The following is a 24,271-nucleotide window of genomic DNA, read 5'->3' on the forward strand; positions in this document are numbered from 1 at the left end:
TAAAATATTTCCTCTCTTCTGATAACCACTTTTTGTATTCATTCATTTTGGTGATGTATGACGGAATTCTATTAATGGGGAATTTCTATGATCATTTATTGTGTTTTGTTACTGATGGTGGTTTCTTTGTAGTTTAGTAGGGTTGGACACACCCAGTAAGATATTCTCGTGCGTGTCTACCCTAAGAAAGAAGGCAGATGTTGCAGTAGACAGACATCACACAGATTTCACAGTGTGTGTAATAGTTTGTTTAGGCGCAGAACGTGATACTTTGAGTTGTAGGGTCTGCCAAGAGTTTACATCAAAAATACTTGGAAGAAGGGATGGTCACTTTGAAAGCTGTTTAAATTGCAATGGACGCAACCGTTTGAGTCATACTGCCTTGACATCTACTTCATCCCTACTCTCTTCCCATTAAGAAGCGGTCAGAAAATGATGCAAGTAAAGGGCAGTTAGAAATCTGGTTGAAATTGCATCTGATTGCAAGATATCTGGTTGAAGATTGCATTTGATTTCCTGCTTGGCTCAAAGGCACAGCTTACAGTGAGGCACTTTTGAAGCTTCTAGTTTTGTATCTTAAGAATTGAAGGCCTCTTGTAAAGCCTAAAAATCAGGAACTTCCTTCTGAACCAGGAGACCAGAGCACATGCCCTCTCTTGGATGCATGTGATTGAAGTCACCTTTATCATTTCAGAAAATGCAGTTTATGTACTTCAATAGTGCTCTTAGTCTTGGAGAATGTCTTTTGGTGGTGTTCATCGGGAATAAATGCTATCCTCTTTCACTCCTCTTGGCAATGGGGACTACAGACATCAAGGGTTGAGCTGTAGTTTGTTGCAGGTTTTGAATGAAGAACCCCTAAGACAAAGATATCCATTCCTGGGGAGTAGACTGAGAGGGAGAATGGATGGATAGGGATTTGCCCATTGCCTGTAGTCCAGGCATCTACAGTGGAGGCCTGGGTGTTGGTGCCCTATGCTTGAGCTTCTTGGTCCTCTGACATGAAAATATTATCAACATAAATGTAAGCCAAATTAATCAGAACCTCAAATCAGCTGTTTGTTTCCTTTGCATCCATGAAGGAAAGAAAGAGTCTTCAAACAGTTTCTAAGTAGGTTGCCTGTTGCATCTCTGTTACTCTCATCATGGGACAGGATTGGAATGGACTGTGAGGTCACACAGTACTACAGTGGATATAAAAAATGTACACACCCTGTTAAAATGCCAGGTTTTTGTGATATAAAAAACGAGACCACAATAAATAATTTCAAAACTTTTTCCATCTTTAATGTGACCTATAACCTGTACACTTCAATTGAAAAACAAACAAATCTGTTAGGGGAAAAAATATAAAAAAATTAAAAATGTGCATTAAGCTGGTTGCACAAGTGTACACACCCTTAAACTAATACTTTGTTGAAGCACCGTTTCATTTAATTACACATTCAGCCTTCTTGGGTAGGAGTCTATCAGCATGGCACATCTTGACTTGGCAATATTTGTCCACTCTTGCTTGCAAAAGCGCTCCAAATCTGTCAGATTGTGAGGGCATCTCTTGTGCACAGCCCTCCAGGTCACTCCACAGATTTTCTATTGGATTTAGGTCTGAGCTCTGGCTAGGCCATTCTATTACTTCTGGTGAAGTCAGTCTTATGTTGATTTTATGAATGCTTGTGGCCAGAAAGTTCAGCCTTGGTCTCATCAGACCAAGACATTTTCCCACATGCTTTTGGGAGTCTTTATGTATTGATTTTGCAAATTTTAGCCAGGCCTGAATGTTTTTCTGTGTAAGAAAAAGACTTCTGTCTTGCAGCCCTACCCCATAGTCCAGACCTATGGAAAATACGGGAGATTGTTGTCACATGTAGTACACAACCAGTATTTGCCAGAAATTCCTGCAGCTCCTTCAGTGTTTCTTTAGGTCTCTTGGCATCCTCCCTGGCCAGCTTTCATCTTGTCTTTGCATCAATTTTGGAGGGACGTCCAGTTCTTTGCAACGTCACTGTTTACCCATATTTTCTCCGCTTTTTGATGACTGTCTTCACTGTATTCCATGGTATATCCAATGCTGTTGAAAAGATTTTGTACCGTTCTCCTGGCTGATACCTTTCAACAATGAGATCCCTTTGATGCTTTGTAAGCTCTCTGTGAACCATGGCTTTTGTTGTAGCAGGCAACTGAGTAAATGTCAGGAAAATCCTACTAGGACAGCTGAACTTTATTTGGGGTTAATCAGAGTCTCTTTAATTAATGACAGGTGTGTACCCAAAAAGACCGAATGCTGTAATTAAATCAAAAAGTGCTTCAACAAAGTATTAGTTCTTATCTTCAGCGTAAATGATGGAGAAATCTTAGCAGAGCTTATTTTTTGAACCCCACACACACACACACACACACACACACACACACACACACACACACACACACACACACACACACACACACACTTGTTGCCAAGAAGGTTGTAGTTTCAGGCTTTTAGCCATCAAGCATTACTACTACTAGCAAGATCCAAGAGCTTCAGACACTTTTTTTTTTTTTTTTGGTGGGGGTTGACTTTACTTCTTCACAAGGATCTAGTGTCTCACTAGTACCACCCTAGATTTCTTCCAGAAGGTGGTAGCACATTTGTCCATAAGACAGTGCATTCATTTTCTTTTTGCCAGCAAAACTAAGAGAAAAAAGCCTGTCATACTATGGATGTGCGCTTCTAGCTCTAATTCTTCCTCAGGAGAATGCATATAACTTCATGAAGGCAGAACAGTTACTAATCTCCTTTGTTTCAAGAAGACGGGCTTACATTTGCCTAACAGTCTGTTTCTAAACTGGATTGTTAATAGATTTGTTTTGCCATTGGGTGGCAAACCAGACACTGGGTAATGCTGTTGTTTAATGGCACTTTGATGTTGCTGCCTTGTGTGCTTACTGCAAGAATGGCTTGATTGCAGACATTTATTCTGCAGTAAGTTGATAGTCACACTCTTTTGGACTGATTACTGAACTGTGTTTCTGTGGCATTTCAACGTTAAGCATTTGGCCCTGTGAACTTTTATGTTTTGACTGTTTGAGATCTGGCTGCCCATGGAGTTCCTGACACTTATAAAATAAACTGTTTAAGATGAGATGAAGTGTGAATTCCATAATCTGCACCTAACACCATTAGGGTTTTTGCATGGAGGTTTGCCACCAATGCACCCTGTAACATAGGGAGCTGCACCTCCTCAGGTACTCCTGTGACATTTCTAACTCTAATTTTACTGTACCTCCGAGTAAGGAGAATACTCCCCAAGGTAGCATATCACTGAGCTTTGTATGTATTGCCTCATTCACATTTTTAGTTGCACTATTCCAAGGATCTGTGTTACAGCCCACAGAATTTCAGTGGGCAGCAATGTATAACAGATGCATACTTAATATACCTATTGACCTTTGTGGAGTCCACTTTTTGTTGGTACTTTAACCTTCCACTGTCCAGCAGTTGTGATGTTGGCAATCCCTCGGGAGATATTGTTTCCCTGTGTGTTCTCTTTTTGGTTTTGTTTGTTTGTTTAGCAGACAATGGACAGGGATCTGGTTCTAGGTATAATGTCCTAACTTGTGCCTGATGCATTGTTATGCTAGGTTAGGGCATGTGGGAATGGAAGACAAATGTAGCTGAGCTGGACATTTTAGTAGAAGTTGTTCAGTAATCTGCTGCAGAGAAATCCTTTACAAATCGGGTATTGTGGCGAGTATATTTCTTATGTTTTTGGAGACTAAAGTGATAACTGAATTAATTTTCTTTCTGCATATGTACTAGAAATGCTCATTTTAGTAAATTGTATTTAGTTGCACAAGCAAAGTACATTTTTTTGAAGAGTGTAGCCAACTTTCTTGCTTCCATATGGTTTCTTTCTAGTTCTGTTTGTAGGGCTAATTTTGTATATCCTGCCACTTCATCTGCTAGAACTTTTGAAAATTTCTGTCAGTTTTCCAGACTTTACTTCATCAGGTTCAACTGTCATTTACTGTTTGTTGTGATCCGTGAAAATTCTGCAGTGGAGTACATGCTACTTTAATAAAGAAGTGCAGGGCAGAATATTTGGTTAGAAAAGTTAATGCATAATTTTGATGTAATTAAGTCAGTTATATGTGCAATTGTTTGTGTTCAGCATTTGCAGACAATATATTTGTCCAACTAAGTTAATATTTTATGCTTATTTCATATGGATCATTGTTGCAGAAGAATTCCTGTGGAATTGGCCCTAACTGGCCATCTACTTGGCCCAAATCCCAGAGCTTTGCAGATGTCTCAGGATGGCCAGCTACTCCCCCATGTAAGGATGCATGCCTGTGTCCCAGATAAGTGTGTTTTTTTGGCCCACCTCTTCATATTTTTCTTTGTTAGTACGTGTATACATTTTATTCTGAGAAAGTTCATAGGGATTTGGGCTGGTGTTGGTCCCAGAGCTCCCCTTTAAAAAACTGACTGAAGCCATGTGTGAATCTTTCCTGTTTACAGATAAAGATTTTCAGAGAAAGTGGCTTTGTTTTCTTTGGCATATTTGTGGAGGCATTGACCCAAAAAGCATTTGTACATTACAATTTTGTTTAATAGAATCTCACCACATGGTTGATGGACAGATGTGTTTTGGTTTTACACTAAGTAGAAAGACCACTGTTTGTACGAGGGGGGGGGGGTGACACAGAAAAAAATGGAGGTCATTATACAGGTTGATGAACATCCTTCAGTAGCTGACTTACTCCCTAAAGAAGCTGACAAAAAGATCCCACCACAAGGAATTTGAGAGGGGGGGGGGCACCTTTAAAAAGGACAGCAAGAAATAGAAAGCTGCCCATGTAGCATCGAATGGACCTGAAGATGTTACTGTGCTTTCCCAGCCTCTGTCATTGGCATCTACCCACCTCTGTCCAACCCCTTCAGAGGGGGCAACAACCAGGTCATTCTGTTAAGGTATGTGCCAGAGATCTGATGCACTAGCAGCTGAAGTCATGTTTGCCTGAACCTGAAAAGCGTGGAAGTGTAGCACAATCAGAGAAGAGGAGTTTAGAATCCCTATTGTTTTGGTGCATGAACCCATTAACAGTCCCTCTGATCAAGCATGACTCATCCAGGGCTTCCTATTGAAATGTTAGGATTTGCAGTGCCAAGTCCTGAAATACCAAAAAAAAAGTAAGAAAAAATTACAGGAGAAAAGTGAATATTCAACATCACTCTTCTCCTTTATGCTTGTTTTTTTGCAGTGGGCAAACAGTCATGCCCACCTGATAAGGGGGATGATCCCCTTCCCCCCTGAACTATATAGACCAACTCCAAGATCACCCTACCTGGGAGAAAAGGGAATATTTTGAGAAATAGCAATCTCAGACTTAGTGTGTACAAGTCCTGATTTATTTGGTCGTCGTCCCCACCCCCCAACATTTTGGGACCCTGTATTGAGAATTCTGACATTTTGAATAAATAGCCTTAGCCAGAAACTTGTTCATCTTCTCTTGATAATATCCCCACCTTAGCCTTCCTCTTACTCCTCTCAAATGGCAGGCTGAATTTCTTCAAGGTTAATGTGTCAAAGGAGCACTTCAGATAAATTGGTCCTAAGCACAGTCTCACCTGGTTACAGGATTGAGTTCTTTGTTCTGTCTCCTTCTTGAGGGATTCCCCTCATCCCAGAAGATCAGCTGGAGTTATACATTTCTTTCTCCCAACAGTTACTGCAATGGGTAGTTCTTGATGAGGTCCTTCAGGAACAAAAGGCTTGAGATTGTATCCCTGTGTCTGTTACCCAAGAGAGACTGTGGTAGTCAAGCCTAGATCTTTCTAAGCTTTACATTTTCCTAAGGGGTCTCAGATTCATAGTGATCTTCTTGCAGTTCCATTCTGATGTTACTTATGAATAATTTGTTCATGATCACATTTAAACCTCAAATATGCCCATCTTCATTTGCACAAGTGCAAGGAATACAGGAGATTATTCAGGTTCAAGGCAGGCGATTGCAGTTTCCAGTCTGCATTCTTGCCGTTTGGATACTGTGCTGCTCCCAGAGTGTTTATTGAGTACTCATCACCAGAAGCAGAGTTCTTGAGAACCACTGATATTCATGTAAGATGGCTAAAGTTCATACTGAACTACCTAACTAAAGTCCGGTGTTTTTATTCGGTGTACACAAATCCATTCTGATGTCCAGCATATTCAGATACTCCATGTGGGTCCTCCAAGACGTACTGGTGTATCAGACTTATCTTCTCAGAGAAAGCAGTTTTTCCTGGAGGATTTTTTCCACTAGCAAATCCTGAGAACCTTCATGCCAGTGAGAGAGTTCTTCACTGGGTTTTGTGACCTTGTTCATCATCATGATACACCAGTCTGCTGGGAGCAACACACGCATTTATTTATTTTATTTTTACATTTGTTGACTGGGCTAGTCTAACTCGATATATGTCCATATATGTAGAGGCCTGGGGAGAAAAGCTCCAAGCATAGGCAACAACATAACATACAATATATACAATAGTAAAATAAATAGTAGAACATTGTTGAGATACTAAATATGGAAAAACTTATAGAGAGTCCATTTTTTTTTTTTTTAAGGAAAGCTAATGTAAAGATTCTTATAAAGTAGAAAGAAATGACACTTGTTAGATACTAGTGAGATGTTAAATAACTGGTTAATTCAGGTCAGCATCCTAGTGCAATAGATTAGCAAAGTATGGGGAGAGCACGATTGGGGAGAGAAATATTAGTCAGGGTTAGAGCAGGGACAAAGCCAATGTGTTTTGAGGTATTCTTTAAGGTGTTTTTTGAAAAGCAGTGTAGAAGAAAGAGTCAAAAGTTCACTTGGAAGCTGGTTCCAGATTTTTCCCACTGTATTAGAGAAAAGTGAGTCCCCAGCTTTGTTGTTAGGTTTAGTAGTTGCGACTAGAAGTTTATTAGCTGAGCGTAGTGTTGCTAGATTTTTGTATGGGGTAATAAGGCTAGGGAGGATTGGGATATTATTAGGGTGGTGAAGGATTTTTTTGGGTCATAGTAAGTTGTTGACACTGAAGTTGGTCTGCAGTTCTAACCATCCCAATTGTTTAAGGTTGTGACAAGTCATGGGTTCTAAAAGGGGCGCCAGTGGCAAATCTAGCTATGTTATTGTAGCTGGTTGCAAGTTTGTTAAGGTTGTTTTTGGATAGATTGGTATATATGGCTGAAGCATACAGTAAGGTAGAGGTAAGGTGGGTCTGGGCAATAGTGGTTCTAGCTAATGGCGTAAGGAAGGGTTTGATTGTATAAAGAGAGCCTAGTTTTTTGTTGACAGATTTTATGGTAGTATTAATGTGATCGTCAAAGTTAAGGTTGTGGTCAATAGTAATACCCAGGAGACGAGTTGTAGTATCTGGGATATGCAAGTTCCATTGTTGGAGGTTACTGTGAAGTGAATTTGTGGTGACTTTTTGGGTAGGAGCAAAAAGCAGTAATTTTGTTTTTTTGGGGTTCAGGAGGAGGCAATGTTGCATGAACCAATTTTCAACAATATTAAATACTGTTTGGGTGAGGGTCTGGAGAGAGGTTAGGGACTTGGCTGTGCATATTAAAGTAGAATCATCTGCATATTGTATGCAGGTGGCTTGAGGAATTTTGGCATTTAGATCATTAATAAAAATTGAAAAGAGAAGAGGGCCTAAAATAGAGCCTTGAGGTACTCCAATGTTAACAGAGAGGGGTGTAGAAAGATTATTGTCCCACAGCACTGCTTGGTGCCTGTTTTCCAGATAGGATTTATACCAAAGTAATGCTTGTGGGTCAAGTGATAGGGCTTTTAGTTTGTTCATAAGTAGGTGATGGTTAACCATGTCAAATGCTTTTGAAAGGTCAATGAATAGTGCAGAGGAAGGAGTTATTACGATGTTTGTTTATACAGTCAGAAAAGGATAGGAGGGCGGTAGTAGTGCTATGGTGAGGCCTGAAACCATGTTGGCAGTTAGCAAGTAAATTATTTTGGAGGAGGTGGTCTAGTAATTGTCGGTGTATACATTTTTCCATTATTTTAGCTATTGGAGAGAGTAAGGCAATTGGTCGAAAGTTGGAAAGTTCAGTAGATGCATCACCTTTATGTAGAGGGATGATATGGGAGACTTTCCATATGGATGGGATTGTGCTTTCTGTAATTGTCCTATTAATAAGGATTGAAATGGGATAGGCAATGGCTGTGGCAGCAATCTGCAGGTATTCCGCTGGAAGACAGTCAGCAGAAGGGGTGCCTGGTTTAAGTTTTTGTAGGAGGGTGCAAATGAGGGATGTAGGTACTGGTTGTAAATGGAAGGTAGGGACTGGGCTATTTGTGGTATTAAATGGGCTAGTGCTAATAGGAGGTAATGTGTTAGCTAGAGTTTGAATGGCTTCAGTGAAGTAGTTGTTGAAGGCATCATCAACTTGTTTAGAGTTAGTATGGGCGATACCTGTTGGGGCAGGAGTTTTAGAATGCCCTAGCTGAAGTAGTTTGTTAATGCTTGACCAGAACTTTTGTGACTTTTGCTGATGGGTTTGTTGGAGGTGCAGGTAAAATTTATTTTTTTGTCTAGTAGAATGCCTTTTTTGGTTGCATTACGTAGTTGTTTAAAGTGAAGGTGGTCTGTTGTGCTTTTAGAGTCTCTCCATTTGGCCCAGATTTTATTTCGTAGGAGGATCTTTTGTCTGGTTTGTTTTGTGAGCCATGGGGCAGTTTTGGTTCTTACTCAGTTGGAGCGAGAGGGGGCATGGTAATCTAGAGCCTGCAGGAATCTAATATTAAAGTAGGTGACTGCTTCATCTAGCTGAAGATGATGCAGTGGGGACCAGTCACATGCTTTGAGTTCATTTTGGAAGCTCTCTGGATGAAAGTGTTTTTTAGAGTGAGAGGTTTTGTAAATATGATCATTGGGGCTATGAGTTTTTTGTTTAATTGTATAGGTTAGAACGTGGTCACTCATATCATCTGGAAGGGTACCTGATTTATATGTATTAGGATGTCTGTTTATAAGGATCCATTCTAGGGTAGTTTCCTTACCACTTGGTTTATGGATTCTAGTATGGGAGGTAGTTATTTGGGAAAAAACGTATAGATTTATGTGGGAGATAGGATTTGGGGAGCTATAGGTAGCCCAGTCTATATTAAAATCACCTAGGACAATGGTTTCCTGAGGTAGGTGAGTAGTAAGGCAGCTAAGGATGTTTTCAAGAGTATTGATATTATTTCCATGGGGAATATAGGCACACATTATGTAGACAGATTGAGTTGTTGATTTGAAGTGTAGCAGTAAGGGTTTTCTGCATTAGTATCTAAGGGTAGTAACCCATTAAAGGAAGAGACCTGAAGTTCTGATTTATACAGAATGGCTACTCCTCCCCCTTTTTTGGTTTTGTGGTCACATCTCATGATGTGATATCCAGGAGGGGTAATTTCTTGGTTTTGAGTTGTAGACTTTAGCCATGTTTCTGTAATATAGAAGATATCAAATGCATGCACTTCTAAGAGTGAATGTAGGTGGGTAATTTTGTTAATGCTACGGATGTTGAAGCCAGCTATCAAGAATTAGTTTGAAGGTCTTTTTGGTGTGAGGATAGCATGGGATGTTAGGTTTTGTGGGTCTTTGGGAATTATGTTGGGGCCAAGGTTTGGGTGAATATCACCATCTAATAGAAGATGTTGTTGAGGTCAGGGTTTTCTTGTTATGGAGATAAGAGATGTGGGTAAATCTATGATACTTTGGAAGTATGTAGATAGAGGTGAAGGTGATGTTTATGTGATTGAGGGAGTTTGTGTGAGAATGTGAATTTGTTTGTTGGCGGAGGTGGTGATGTTCAGCCAGAAAACAATGTTCATAGAAGGTTAGTGCATAGGGTATAGATAGAGAAATTAGGATAGTAGTTAAGAGTAAAAGAGTTATATATATAGTTTTCTGTAGTGAGGCCATTAGGATTTGTATGAAGAGGGAGAGTGCTTAATATAAGCTAAAATAGGGATAATAATAGGAGAGGAAAGTTATATAGTGCAACCAGTACAGGATAATAAGTGTGCAGAGATGATGGAGAGAAGTTAAAGTTACGAAGCTAATTGAGGAATGGTTAAGGTAGGATTAGATAAGGGAATGCCAGTCATCCTCTGTTCCCTAGAAGGTTTTCTAGCAAATCTTTTGGATAAGGGGAGACATGGGCATGCCTTTCTGTCCACCCAAGCAGAAACAGACCCTGACATTCAGTACTTTGGAAGAGGCTTTGTGGAAGCCATTTAGGAAATCTCATGGTCTAGAATTGGTGGGCCCCAACCACGAGGATTCTCCTATTTAGTCTTAATGAGAATTTACAAAAGACTTTGATTAATTTGGAAACCAGGTGTGTTGTGTGTTATGGCTAACTGTAGTTATAGGATGCATAAACTGAGGGGTGGGGGTTTCAGTTATACCCCTCTGCAGATTAGTTTTGCAAGTTTGAAGTATTTTGAGTAGTTGGTCAGTCGTTTATGATCCTCAAGGCAATCTATATCCCAGCTAATCTCAAGCTGACAGCAGATACCTTGGGTATAACCCTGGCTTGCATCCTGTGTGACACTTAAAGAAAATGCCTCCAGGAGGTTAAAAGTAGTGTCACTCCAGAAAAGTACGAGCTCCTCCATTTCTTCACAGGACTGTTGGAGCAGCACATGGGCAGTAGACATTTCCCCTTATCATAGAACAATTGCTTTTTTTTTTTTTTTTTCTGTATGTATAGCTTCCTTTACCTCTATTTGAGTAACTAAGAGTATTGCAATCAATGAGGATTGAGAGACTCATAATGATTTTGTTAGCCTCCTTACAGGTTCAGAGAGCACTGGTCCTTCCAAGCAGTGCAGCTAGCAAAGCAGCCACCCTTCAGCCTGCAGCCAAAAATGCACTTCATGGTGCAGAAGTCCTGAAGTGTACTAAACCTAAACCTGCATGGGCTCAGACTGGTGACCTTGGATGATCTCACATTCTGCTGTTTGAGAATGTCCTGAGAATTACGAATAAGTGCAGGAACTCAAACACAAGGAAAGACTTAATTGGCAAAGTACAGAAGGTATCTTCTATATGATGTAAAAAGTAGATTCCATCCTCAGCAGACAGTAAGGTCATATATTCCATTGAAGTACATATCTACCTTATCAGGCTTCTCCCACTACATTCTCTCTGGGTTACCCACCTGTTAGTGAAGCACTTCCTCACAGGAGTCCTATATTTCCATCTTGCAAGGAGGGTTGTTTCCTGCCTTCAGACATAAACTTCATACTGGAAAGGCTGACCCTAGATCCCTTGAAGCCAAAAGCATCTTCCATACTGAAGTATTTTTACATGAAAACCGCCTTCTTGGTGGTCATCACTACAGCTCAAAATCTTCAGAATACATGTGCCAATGTGCAAGGAGGCTTTCACAATGTTCTATAAAGACAGCTTTAAAACTAATCCCTCCTTTGAGCTAGGATGGTTTTGGAACTTTCTCTTAATTGGGTAATTGTATGGTGTAATATCTTCCCTACTCCAGAGAGCAAAGGGAAATAATTTTGCATGTCATTGGCATCCATAGGCATTAGTGATATTACTTTGGTGACACAAAAGAATTAAGGTAAACAGACCAAGTATTTGTATACTTTATCCTATAGAAACAGCAGACTTTTTCTACATGCCTTGAAAACTGTATTGTGTCCTACTCTGAGATTTGGAAAGACTTCAAGGAGCTGATAAAGGCAGACTACACTACAGTAGCTTTCACATATGCCTTCCATGCTTAAAGCATGTGTGAAACAGCCACTTGGCCCTCCTTTCATAGCTGTTCCAAGTGCCATAACTTGAGATATTCAGTTCAGAAGCAGAGCATGATTTGGAAAAGTTAATCCTGTAGGGCTCATCTAACTGGGGAATCTTTACAGGCACTAGCCCTGATGTCTTCCACCTCCCACATTAGTTTCTGCTTTAAGAATCTTTCTATTGGTCAGGAATTCTACTACAACAGTGATACATATGAGGAACACAGTATAGTTGTTTGAGCAACTCACCAAAATTGACAAATACTTGAGTCGAATCACTGCTGCAGTAGTAACAACTACCCACCTTTCATTGCAGGCACTATGCCTTGCAGAGGATAGCACTGTATCTTAGGGTTTAGGTGAAGGAGAAGCCAGCCAACACACACAAGGAGTGGCAGCTTGTCCCTGCATGGTATCTGCATACCTCACTCACTGTGAAGGGTTAGAGACTGCAGGTGGGAGCCTCCGTATATGACAAGGGGGGTATTCCTCTCTTTCCTTTGGGGGAAAAGATGAAAAAGAATTACTTGAGTTGGGGGCTCTTCTTTTTACTGAACACGTCTTTCTTCCTTACTTGCAAAAGAAAACAGAAGGTGACATGGACTGGCTGCCTGTCTAGTTTTGGTTACAGGTATTCTTCCTGGCTTAGAGGGAAGAATCAGTATGAGTTGACACAACTACAAACCTTTGAGAGTTGGGCCAGGTGGGAGGTTATCCACCTGTGGCCATGTCCTATTAGCCAGGAATTCTACTGCAACAGTGATCCTACTCAAACATCTATTGGTAAGGCTGAGTTACTAATGAGACCGTACTTTCAGTGCATAGTTTATTAAATGTAGTATACTATGTTCTTAAAATGTACTTCTTTTGCCAAAGGTTAATCACAGCATCTTCAAGCAGTCGCCTCAACTACAGATCTTTGAGTCCAGAAAAGAGACATTTCCTTCTTATAAGTGCAGCACTTGGACAAATACATTTGTAAGTATCCTCTTGCATTTTGCTAGAATCAAGCATTAATTGTTATGATGTATGCATTTGTATGTAAAGAAATAACACAGCAGTGTTCACATAAGTGTGGCAAAATTTTTGAAATCAGAATAATTTTATTTTATTCTATTCTGTATTTACATTGCCTGAAATTATTTGCTTGCTGGAGTGTGGCATACAAGTCTTTATCATTTGTGTTTAGTTGTGATGAAGTTGGAATTACAGTGGCATCACTAACTGCCAACCCTCCTGCAGTTGTTTCCCATGTAATTTTTGCCATTAATTGGTGTTCGTTGTCAGTGTTGTTCCTCTTACCTTTGGGACTACTACAGCAAAAGTCTGAATACCTGGCTTGATTTCCAGAGATTTTCACTCTTCGTCTTACTTGCCGCATACGAGAAAGACAGACTTCTTAAGTCAGTGTGAGCTTTGAGCATAGTCAGGCCATCGGTTTGGCCTGATTTCCTTATTACATAAAAGTACCCCATTGGGGAACTGCCCATAATCATTATTACCTATTCAAAGTAAAATAATTTTCAGAGATTATGAAAGATGCCAGTTTCTAAATTTAATATTTGCATTTCTCATGGAAGATAAAGTTCTCTTCAAGATTTTCACAGTTCAGTATTTGCTTTTTAGGAACAAAGCATGTTGTCTCTTGCCCTTACTGTGTTGGTATGAGAGGAGGACTACCAGTACTGTTTAAACAAGGAAGGGCTGTGCACCTTGTCCAGGGTCTCCATAGTGTCAGACAATCCATGTAAGAAACATGAAGAGAAGCACCCTTGAAAGAAGGGACTCTGAGAGGTCAATGACATACTGTCTTATTATGTGTCTCCTTAAGTTCTGAGGCATCTGTTCTGGTGAGACAGTTTTGCAGCCCTCAGCCCACACACACACAATTGAACCAAGGCCGCTGGTGACCCCCCCTCAAGAGGTCACCGTGCTTACGGAGGAAAGCACATCCACCTGAACTGAAGCCCTTCAGCAGCCAGTAAGTCCAGATGCTTTCCCACAGATGTCTGATTTTGATGGTCACAACTGGTTAAACGAGAGCAAGGGTGGAATACCCTCAGTTTTGGTGTGTGAGGATGTCTGTGGTTCAAAAAAATCAATGCTTTTGGTATCTGCCAGTGACCACAGACTTCAATGGCAGCCACAACCCTCAAAAGCAGATGCAAGACTTCTAAACTTCACCTGTCCACCGGATTACCTCGGCATGAATTTGGTGCCCCCCCAGGCCTCTTCTCAATATTTGATGAAGATGCTGTAGGGCTTTTCTTTCTCTTAAGAACTTGTAGCCACCATCTGAACAGCTGTCAGTGTCAGATGTACCTACCCTTATCTAAAATGGAAGAGAACAACAGCCGGCTCTGAGAAATCTGAATCGTCTGACTTGGAGACCGACAAATTGGCTTATATAGACCAGTGTCCTCTATCCTCTTGTATGTCAGACACTGAAGGAAACCTTATCCTTGACTCCTTCACCAGAGGATTTCTCATTTTGAGATACCCTCAATAGGTTGAAAGATCTTTTCAAGTGAGAAGCTGAGAATTTCAGTGATACTCAGAAAAGGTACAGAGTGCTTCTGGGTTTACTAGAACCAAAACCATTAACTCTTCCACCTTATTGAAGACTAGGTAGGTGCATTCACCATCACATCATTGAAGCTGGAGTCCCATCCCCCAGCTACCAGAAATCATGTTTGTACATGGTTGTATACTCTTGTAAGTACTTGAACAAGAACCCAACTTTTGATCTCGCATTTGTGTCCTTGATTTGTAGTATGAAAACCACTAGTGATCCAACCAAGAATCTTATCCCCAGGGACAAGATAAATAGAATTTTTGACTGATATGAGGAGGAAGGTTTATATTTCCAAACAACCCTGACCTTCACGACCCTGAATTGCTAGACTTGCTCCTGTCCAAAGTTGAGGAACAGGTGGACGAGCTGTAGGCTCTGACAGATAAACTGCTGGATCTTTACAACCTCCCTTCCTAGACTGGTAAGCACTATTGTCATGTGTGGCTGTGATGCAATAGCTGGATCGTGCAGGAAGACATCAACAGGGTCTGTCATGCATACACTTTGCTAACAACACATCTCCTTCAAAAGCATTTGAAAATTTAGGCTTATCACCCCATTAGACAAAGGCCTACTGCTTGGACCCTTATTTGAGCAGGTGTTTAAAAAGCTGGAGGAAAAAGTTGTTTCCTGATGATCTGGCAGTACAGTAGAAACTTACATCAGAGGCAAGACAGAGACAAACAACCTAAGAGGAAGAAAGGCCAACTAATTAAAAAAATAGCTGACTGACAAAAGGGGATGCCTAGGCAGCCCTCAGTGCTCAGACATCACTGTGGAGCATCTATAACTTTTGAGAGCTCTTCTCCTCCCGTTCCCCTTAAATACCACCCAGCCTATTCCCTGTTTAACCATACCTCTCCCCATTACTACCCCATTCTGAAAACACGGAAGACGATCATTTGTACGTACCCGGGTCCTAAGAATCGTGAGGCGGGGATACAGACTTCAGTTTATAAAAAGACAAAAGTTAAGTAATTCCCAAGTACCCAGGCAGTGCCATCTAATTACTAATTGCTCCTTTACTACTGGACATTCTAAGATAGAGTGCTATATAGAGAGTACCAGAGCAGGAAGGAGACACAGGATTTTACTTAACACTGCTTCTAGTCCCAAAACAAGATAATCATTGGAAACCAGATTTAAACTTTGAAAACCTGAGCAGTCTGTGAAAGTGACAAAAATTCAAAATGCCTCTCATCTTCCCTCAGGCCTTCATGATTACTTTAGATTTAAAGGATGCCTACCAGCATATGTGACATCATTGACGGTACATTGGATTCAAATCAAGGGACATGCACTGCAAGTTTACTTAATTGCCTTTTGGTTTATCTGTTGCAGCCAGTATATTTACAGAGTGACTGGCTCTTAGTGCAGAACCAGGTCCATTACATTTGCCCCTTCTCATGAGCTGATGCAGTCTTTTCTGCAGTTCACACTGGCCTTCTTCCAGATTTTGGAAGCCTGCTTGAACCAGCTTAAATCACAAGTAATACTTCCAAACAAGTCTGGTTTTTGGGGCACTGCCTGATCAAAGGGAATTTCTCCCCTCAGAGAAGGTGCTGTATTTGAGCAACAAAATCTGAATACTGCCTGTGAATTCCTCAGGAACCAGGATACGTGATGTCCTCAATCCTGAGAGTCCCCTTGGCAAAAATTTATATGAGAAAACTGCAGTAGTGCCTGCAGAATAGATGGTATCAGCATGCCAACTCCCTACAGTGCACCTTCCCCCACCACCTTGCAGCAAGAAAGAATTCTCATAGAGAATAGAAAAAGAGAACCTCAGTCAGTGTTTCCCATTCTTGACATGCCCAGAAAACAAGACACATGGCACAAATTCCTTAGATGTATTTTGAGGGCCCACTCAGAGAAAGTTTATATGTAATGTTACTAATATTACCTGACCAATTCTATTTGTTGTATAAGTACTACTGTAAGTAGTTGTGAAGTTTTCTATGTAATGCTTCTAAATGTTACTGAGTAATTCTGTATGTTGTATATGTACTGTTATTTCTTGTGGAGTTTTTATCTCCCTGGGGCACCACTAAAAACGGGGCTTGCTTGCACAGTCACACTTTCCTGGTAAACAAATGGAAATAAATAAAAAATATTCAAGGTACCTGGAACAAGGATGAGAGGAAAATTGTCATTAGTATCAAAGAGATGATTACTGTAATTTGTCCATTAAATCCTTCCAAGCAGATCTGGCAACAAGAAAACCCTACAAGTATTCATGAACAAGACAGCTGTCATGGTATGTCAGCAAGTGGAAGGAAAGCCGCTTTTATCTCTTGTGTAGGTTGGATGTGGAGGCGTGTAACTTGGCTCAGGAGTTGGGCTTGACCCACAGGGCATCTTACATCCCATCTATTGATATATCCTTGCAGATCAGCTGAGCAGAACAGAGGTAGACCCTTATGAATGGATGCTGAACAGTGATAAATTTCTGGATTTGGTCCACAGGTGGAGTGTGCCAAAAGTAGACATTTTTGGTTCCACAGAAAAAAGACCAGTAACAGGGCACCAACTGCAGGGGCTTGGGCAACAAACACCTTCTCAATCTAGTGGGATGGATCCAACTCGCTGCAGTTTTTCCTCCCATTCCTCTTCACCTCGCAGTAATCAGAAGATAGAGGAGGGTAGGCCAGAAATGCTTATAGTAGCACCTTTGTTGGCTGAGTCAGCACTGGTTCTGTCTCCAACTGAGCATGGTAAGGGTGGGGCCAGCTTGTAGCCACAGTGTGTAGACCTGTTGACTCAAAACACTTACCTTGTACAACTTATCAAGACTCTTAAGGACTGACTGCTTGGAATGATGTAGCACATACCTTTTAAGCACATTTGTTTTCCTAAGGACATTTAAAATCCCAAGGGAGGCTTGAAAACCATATACAAAGAAAACATACTTAGCAGAATGGAATAGATTCTCTCTCTCATCCCAGAGAGAGGTTTTGAACCCTAACCACTCTTTAGTGTCCTTAGTTCGCAAATACCTGTCAAACCATTACAAATTAGGGTTGCCTTCCTTCTCGGTGAAATTGTTTACATCTCCTGCCTCTGCCTGCCTATTCTGCAATCCCCCTGTGCTCCATGCTTCATATAAAGCAATTCATCAAAGGGAGTCTTATGCCTAAAGCCTTCTAAGAAAGTAGTCGTGTTACTGTGGATCTAAACTGTTTACATTTCAAGCCAGCAGCTACAGTTTCCCCTCAAGTAGCCTGACTTGGAAAACTGTCTTCCTTATGGACATTATATCTGATAAAAAATCTCTCTATTACAGGTGCTTATGTGCAGACACCATTTTCTCAATTTCCAGAAGGACATGGAAATCCTTCTCTCCAATTGCATCTTTATACACAAGTTGATGACAGAAGTCTGTCTGTATTGTGCCATTAATCTCCACTTGTTACACCCTACTCCACAGAGCAAGAGGGAGTAGATTTCACTTACCCTGGATGTTTGTAGGCAGCTGAGACCTTATCTAGAAAGAACTAAAGAAGTAAGAAAGACAGATTTTCATTGCCTTTACAAAGATTAGATAAGGCAGGCCTGTTTCAAAGTAGACCCTCTCAAAATGGCTGGCTCACTGCATCTTTATTGTATTCCTCCTTTGGCAGAGCTGTACCAGGATACATGAGGGCGCACAACAGCCACTACAGCCTTCTTTAGGTAGGGTCAGCACCCAGGCCATGTTTTATGCAGCCACCTGTTCACCTGTCAACACCCTCTTCAAGCACTATAACTTTGACATTACCTCTAGAGCTAGGATAGGATTTGTCACAGCCATCCTTCAGTGACTGTAGCAGCCCATGTTTTCAGACAGCCAGACACCCAGTAGTCCATAGTCTAGGAATCTTCCCAGAAGTCATCGCTACTACAGCAGTGAGCATAATACAGCTGTTTTGGAACTTGCCATAATTGTACATGTTCGAGCATCTTTACTGTGGCTTCCATCAGAATTCTGCAGTTACAGGGGAAAGAAACAGCTAAAGATGGCAAAAGGGGCATATCTTGTACAGTATGTTTCTAATGTCTAGGTGGGAGAGCATCCTTTCAACTAAAGATAGAAAGGTTAAAAGCTTTACATAAACACCTGCAATTATGTTAAGTTCCTGCACAGCTGTGCTTTCTTACAAAGCCTGCTTATTCAGGGCAGGATGTAGCACAGAAATCTCTACTGTCATAATTTGCTTAGGAAAAGACCTTTGTTATGGTCACTGTAGCAAGTTGATGGCATGATTATTTGAATTAAAAAAAAAACAAAAAAACTTTTTTTCGAATTAAGAGTTAGAAACGCTACTCATATTTTATGAGAACATGTAACAAATAGCAAATAGGTAGTTGCAGTTGTCGGAGACTGAATCTTCTTTTACTTTGGTATGGTTAAGCTAGCCATTCTTCTCGTCTCAAAATGAAAACCTTTATTTGCCAACTTTTGTGAGAGATACGAGGTTCTTCAAACTGTTTAAAAGACCACTGTGGGCAAATGATGAAAAACCGTATACTTTTTAACTTGCCATGAATTATGCACCTCCCAAAGTTGCCTGCAGCATAACAGTTATTTTTTTATCCTTGACTACCCTCGTGGGGGCAGACATCCGGATTCCTTTGGAATGCTGAATCTGCCCCATAATGACAGTTTGCAAGAATAATTAGCCATACCAATTGTTGTCAGATTAGACTTCCATTCACTTAGAATTGAAGACTTGGGGGAAAAAAATGCCAAGTTTGAGTCTGCAGATATGTCATTGACTGGTTTACACTGAGTTTTACAAATGTTTCTACTGATTTACTATACATTCTCTGAAAGGAGCATGCAAAAGTATCAACAAATTACTGAGATAAAAACATTTCTTACATAGAGCAGTTTTGCATGTTTCAGTTCCTGGCCAAGTTACTCCTCCAACCTTTCCTCCTTCAGTGAGCTAGCTTCCCATTTCCAGCTTGGCTAGATTCAACTAATTAGTCAACTTTACATGCCAGCAAACATTAAATAAGTCACAGCCTGGTGTGCCACTAAAACTGTTCCCTAATATGTCCCTTCATTTCTGAATAACATTTTCCAGGAATTATTTAAAAAAAAAACACGTCATTCTAGCAATATTGGCAAATCTTTTGGGTTTGGTGTGTCAGAAATTCGGAAAATGCCCAACTTGACTTTGCTTGTGTGTCACCCCCCCCCCCCCCCCAAGTAAATAAATAAAACTAAAAACAGCATGGCTGTTAATACTTCAGGGATAAATCTCAACAGAATCGGGGGGAAAATTAGAAATAAGAGACAAGGACAGTTTTAAACTACTAGTACTATTATTTTGAGACACTGACGGGAAAAAAAGCGTGAATTAATATACATTTTCTGAAGTAAAATTAGTCTATAAATCAAATTATTGTCATTAAGTGTAAAAAGTTGCCGGTTTTTGGAGGGATTAAGAGGGACAGCTGAGAGGAATGTAAAACAGCACACTCCTAGAAATCCAGACTACTTGCCTTTTGCAGAAGTGTAACCACGAAGAGAAAACAGTGTCAGCACTGCCATTTGCAGACTGTATCAAGAAAGTATGCCGAAATAGTCTTTGAGGGTAATAACTTCCTTACCTCTGCAGCAGTGTTGTTGAACTGGCTCCTGGCACAGAATAATTCAGTGTGCTTCACACAAGCAACATATGCAAAAGCAGTTTCTTTGGTAATTCTGGTGTTGGTGAACACTGGTGTGTCACCCAAAATGTCGTGACGTGTCACCTTTGACATGCGTGTCATTGGTTCGCCATCACTGATCTAGAGTTTAGGCCAGTCTATCCATTTCTTAAAATATGTACAGTAAAATATTGTATTTGAATTGCATTCTGGCTGCTCAAGTTTTTATTTTGCCTCATTAATCTGTTATAGAATAAGTTGAACTATGGTATTTATTTATTGACATTTGGTGACCGAGAAGGTCTGACTGGGTCAAGAACCCATTTTCAGCGGAGGCCCAGGGAGAAAAGCTCCAAAACAGATACGGACATGAAAGATTTTACAATTATAAATAAACAATACATACATTTCTAGAACAAAGTACAGACATTAATAGTTTTTACAGTTATACCTAAGCATACATACATTCTTAGACACTATGCAGTTTATCATGGGGCTAGATGACCATTCATAGTAGATTATAAATAGTTCAGACCACAAATTTTAGTTAGAGTTGTGCGGTACTATCAGAGCAGACTAGGTTATACAAAGACATAAAATATAGTATTTTTGCTTTGTATGTATAAGGATAAATTTAACGTCAAGCTTTACATAACTGTGAAGCAGTTAAGTTTCTTCCTAGCAATGACCTTCCAAGCCTCTGATATGACCCAGTACTTTCTTTTACTATCGCTTTATATGCTTTGGGACATACTTATCTCACAACTTCACCCTAATAAGGCCATCACCACAATTGTGATCTGTATTCCACCTGGTAATACACCTGCTAGCCTTGAAGACTTCTTATCCTGGTGTTCTTCCACATACTCACAAGAAACCCTCGTTCTGGGGGATTTCAACCTAGGTTGGTGCACCTGTATGTCAGAACCACCAAGTAATCTAATAAATCTCCATGGCTACCAGCAGCTAGTCCAAAATCCAACTAGATGTGATAAAAAATCTAAGAGAGAATCCATCCTTGACTGAGTCCTAACTAATAACCCCACATTTTACCCCCAAGCAGTCTCCCAGACACCTTAAGTGACCACAACATAATATACCTTGTATGTAGTAGAACAAGCATATGCAAAACCACTAACTGCAAGTCCACTAGAAACACAAAAAATTTCTCACCTGAGGTCCTCAATACTTTACTTGTGTAACTGTGACTGGATCCCTCTAAAAACCCTCCCACTTGACCAGGCTGTAGCATACTTCAACAAAACATTTCTACAACTCCTAGACACAGTCGCTTCATTGCGCAAAAACAAGGTAAGAACTTTTACAAACCCCTGGCTCAGTTAAGAAACCAAACAGATCCTCAAGTCCAATGACACTGCCTGGCTTTACTATCAAAAAACCAAATAAACACAAAGTCTAAATAAGTACCAAGAACTGTGCAACCATGCAAAAGAATGCATTAGGCTGGACAAAAAAATCCTGCTATATGGCATTGCAAACTAAATACCAACACAACCCCACAAAATTTTGGAAAAATGTAAACCAGCTACTAAAACCCACTCAAAAAGCTACCCCCAAACCAACCACCCCAGACGCTATAACGTTCCTATCGAAACACAATTCAACTCCCACTTTGTGAACTCGATTCTATCCTTAGTATCACAGGACAGTTCCAACCTCACTATCCCCCCAACACAAATAACACTAAAACAAGCTTTACCCTCAAAACAGTTTCCACCATTTCAATCAAAAGCATGCTCTCCAAACTAAAAACCTCATCAACAGCAGCTGATCTACTCCCCAGCTATTTCTTGAAACTCACAGCAGATGCTATTGCTACCCCAATCTCCACTCTCATAAATAGATCAGTTGTTGAAAACTATGTGCCCAAACTCTGGAAAATATCCTATGTTGCACCCATACATAAAGGCGGGACCTCCACTGAACTTAATAACTACAGACCCATTGCTTTACTCTCCCCCCTGGCCAAAATTCTAGAAAAATGCATCCATACCCAGGTACTAAATGATCTCCTAGACAGCAACATCTTGTCACCTACTCAACATGGTTTCAGACCTGACCATAGTACCACTACAGCCCTCCTCTGCTTCACAGACACAGTAAACCCCAAAAACGAAGGCCTGCAGGTGTCAAGTCTTTTTTTGGATATGTCCAAAGCATTTGACACAGTCTCACACCAAATCCTGCTAAACAAACTAAACCAATATCACCTGTCAAATTCTACTCTTACCTGGTTCCAAAGCTAGTTAACTGACAGGTACCAAGCTGTGAAATGGGAAAATTCTCTCTCTCCTCAGCTGCCAAGAACTATAGGAGTCCCACAGGGTTCTACCTTAGGACCACTACTATTCAGAATCTACACAAATGACCTCCATACCTCCACACAGCATGCATCTAACATTCAGTATGCAGATGATACTACCTTAATCTGTGCTGCACAAAACATTCCCACCCTCCTGCAAACAACACGACTAGCATTCTCTGATGTTGAAAACTACCTTACCAAAGCCCAACTTATCCTCAGTCCAAAGAAAACTCAGCTTATGATTATAACCAGTTCTAACAAAAACACTGATAACAGTCAATTCACTGTCTACTCCACAAATGCTACTCCAATCGCTCCAATGGCACAGGCTAAGCTATTGGGAATAACCATAGACTACCACCTAAAATTTGATAGTCATCTCAACATAACTATTAAAGTACATTCCAAACTGGGATCACTCTACCATATCAAACTATTTCTTACCAAGATCAGCCATTGCCCGCTCCCAACTTCTGTCCACCCTACTCTATGCATCTCCCATTCTGACTAATCTCAACAAAACTGAACTAAGCAAAATGGAAGCCTGCTATAACAGAATTGCCCGCTTTGCTGCAAATTGCACATATAAAACTCATCACTGTACTACTTTGAGACAGCTCCACTGGCATGAACTGCCCAACCTCCTAACCTACAATCAGAGCTGTCTCTGTCATTCTATCTATTACCTCCCCAATAATTGTCCTGCCCTCAAAAACCTAGTACAGCATCACTCACCCAAAAGGCCTCTTAGATCATCAAGCAAACTACTACTAGAAGTCACCAAAAGCTACAACAGTTTTGGAGACGCACTGTATAGTAGTTCACTGGCTAAAAAATGGAACTCTCTCCCCACTAGCATACAAAACACATTGTCCAAAGCCTCCTTTAAAAACCTCATTAGGCAACATCTCAAGCAAAGCTGGCAGTGCCATGACTGCTCCCCAGGCTAGTGAAAAGTACACATACTAAACCTAGAGTACTTCATAATAGTTTTCACTCTTACTCACAAACACTGGCTAGTGTACAGTGTATGTACTGTACCTGTGTACTATGTATGTATTCTACCTATGTTCCAAATTTCAGCTGTACACAACAAATCTATTAATTACCTTTATTTTTAAAATTAATATTTTTTTGTTCGTTCTCTTTTTAAATTAATATTTTCTTGTCTGTTCTCTCCACTGTAACTGTTGATGTGCAGCATACCACCGTAAGCACATGTCTATTGTAATTTGTGTGTATACATGTCTAAATATCTAAATGTACCTGTAATTTTTCTATGTGGAGCTTTTCTCCCCGGGCCTCTGCTGAAGAAGGGCCTTCTTGGCTCAGTCAGACACAGCCGGTTAACAAATGTAAAATAAATGTAGTTTTTGTTAGTTGTATAACTGTAACATGTCTCTCATACTCTCAGAAACAGACTCTTGGAGAAAGCTTCCAAATCAGATACCTGTATTTAAACAGTACCAGCAGGTGGGAGGTTGGCATAATAATTCAAGTGCTTACCTTACAGACACAAGGTGCAGGGTTTGATTTTGACACAGGGTAGTTGGCTAGACTTAAAATGGCAAATAAGGGTAGTTAGCCTATTACTAATCTCTGAACCTATAAGCAACTGCAGCAGTAATGCCATATTTTAAACAGGGCTCTCAAACAATGTACTGACAAACACAAAGCAATGTATGTATCACTCAAGCAGTGATGAAATCGCTAGGGACTACACAGAGCATAGTTTTACTCTTAATCTGTCCATTTCGTAATGCATGACATTCACATCACACATAACACAAGCACACCTCCACTCACCACAAAAACACAGCCACCCATACCCGCAAAATGTATCAGTCAACTTTGAGTTTTTTCCAACCTCTCTGCAAAACGCTGCTGTAATGGCTTTGGCCTATTGGAGCCAGTCCACTGCACCTACACAAGTGCCCCCCTCAGCAGGGCAG

The 24,271-nt window shown here is 40.5% G+C and overlaps 1 protein-coding gene across 2 annotated transcripts in view; it reads left to right on the top strand.

Moving 5' to 3' along the window:
* The window catches only part of HMGXB3 (HMG-box containing 3), a 1,387,103-nt gene that overhangs the window by 836,153 nt on the left and 526,679 nt on the right, over nucleotides 1-24,271 (top strand). For both annotated transcript variants that reach the window (XM_044069603.1, XM_044069602.1), the window contains exon 10: nucleotides 12,658-12,759. In XM_044069603.1, the coding sequence (XP_043925538.1) occupies nucleotides 12,658-12,759 (102 nt within the window). The remainder of the gene's footprint in view (nucleotides 1-12,657; nucleotides 12,760-24,271) is intronic.

Source organism: Protopterus annectens, chromosome 4.part0 (assembly GCF_019279795.1).
Source record: "Protopterus annectens isolate FY-2018-M chromosome 4.part0, PAN1.0, whole genome shotgun sequence".
In the NCBI taxonomy this organism is placed as follows: domain Eukaryota; kingdom Metazoa; phylum Chordata; order Ceratodontiformes; family Protopteridae; genus Protopterus; species Protopterus annectens.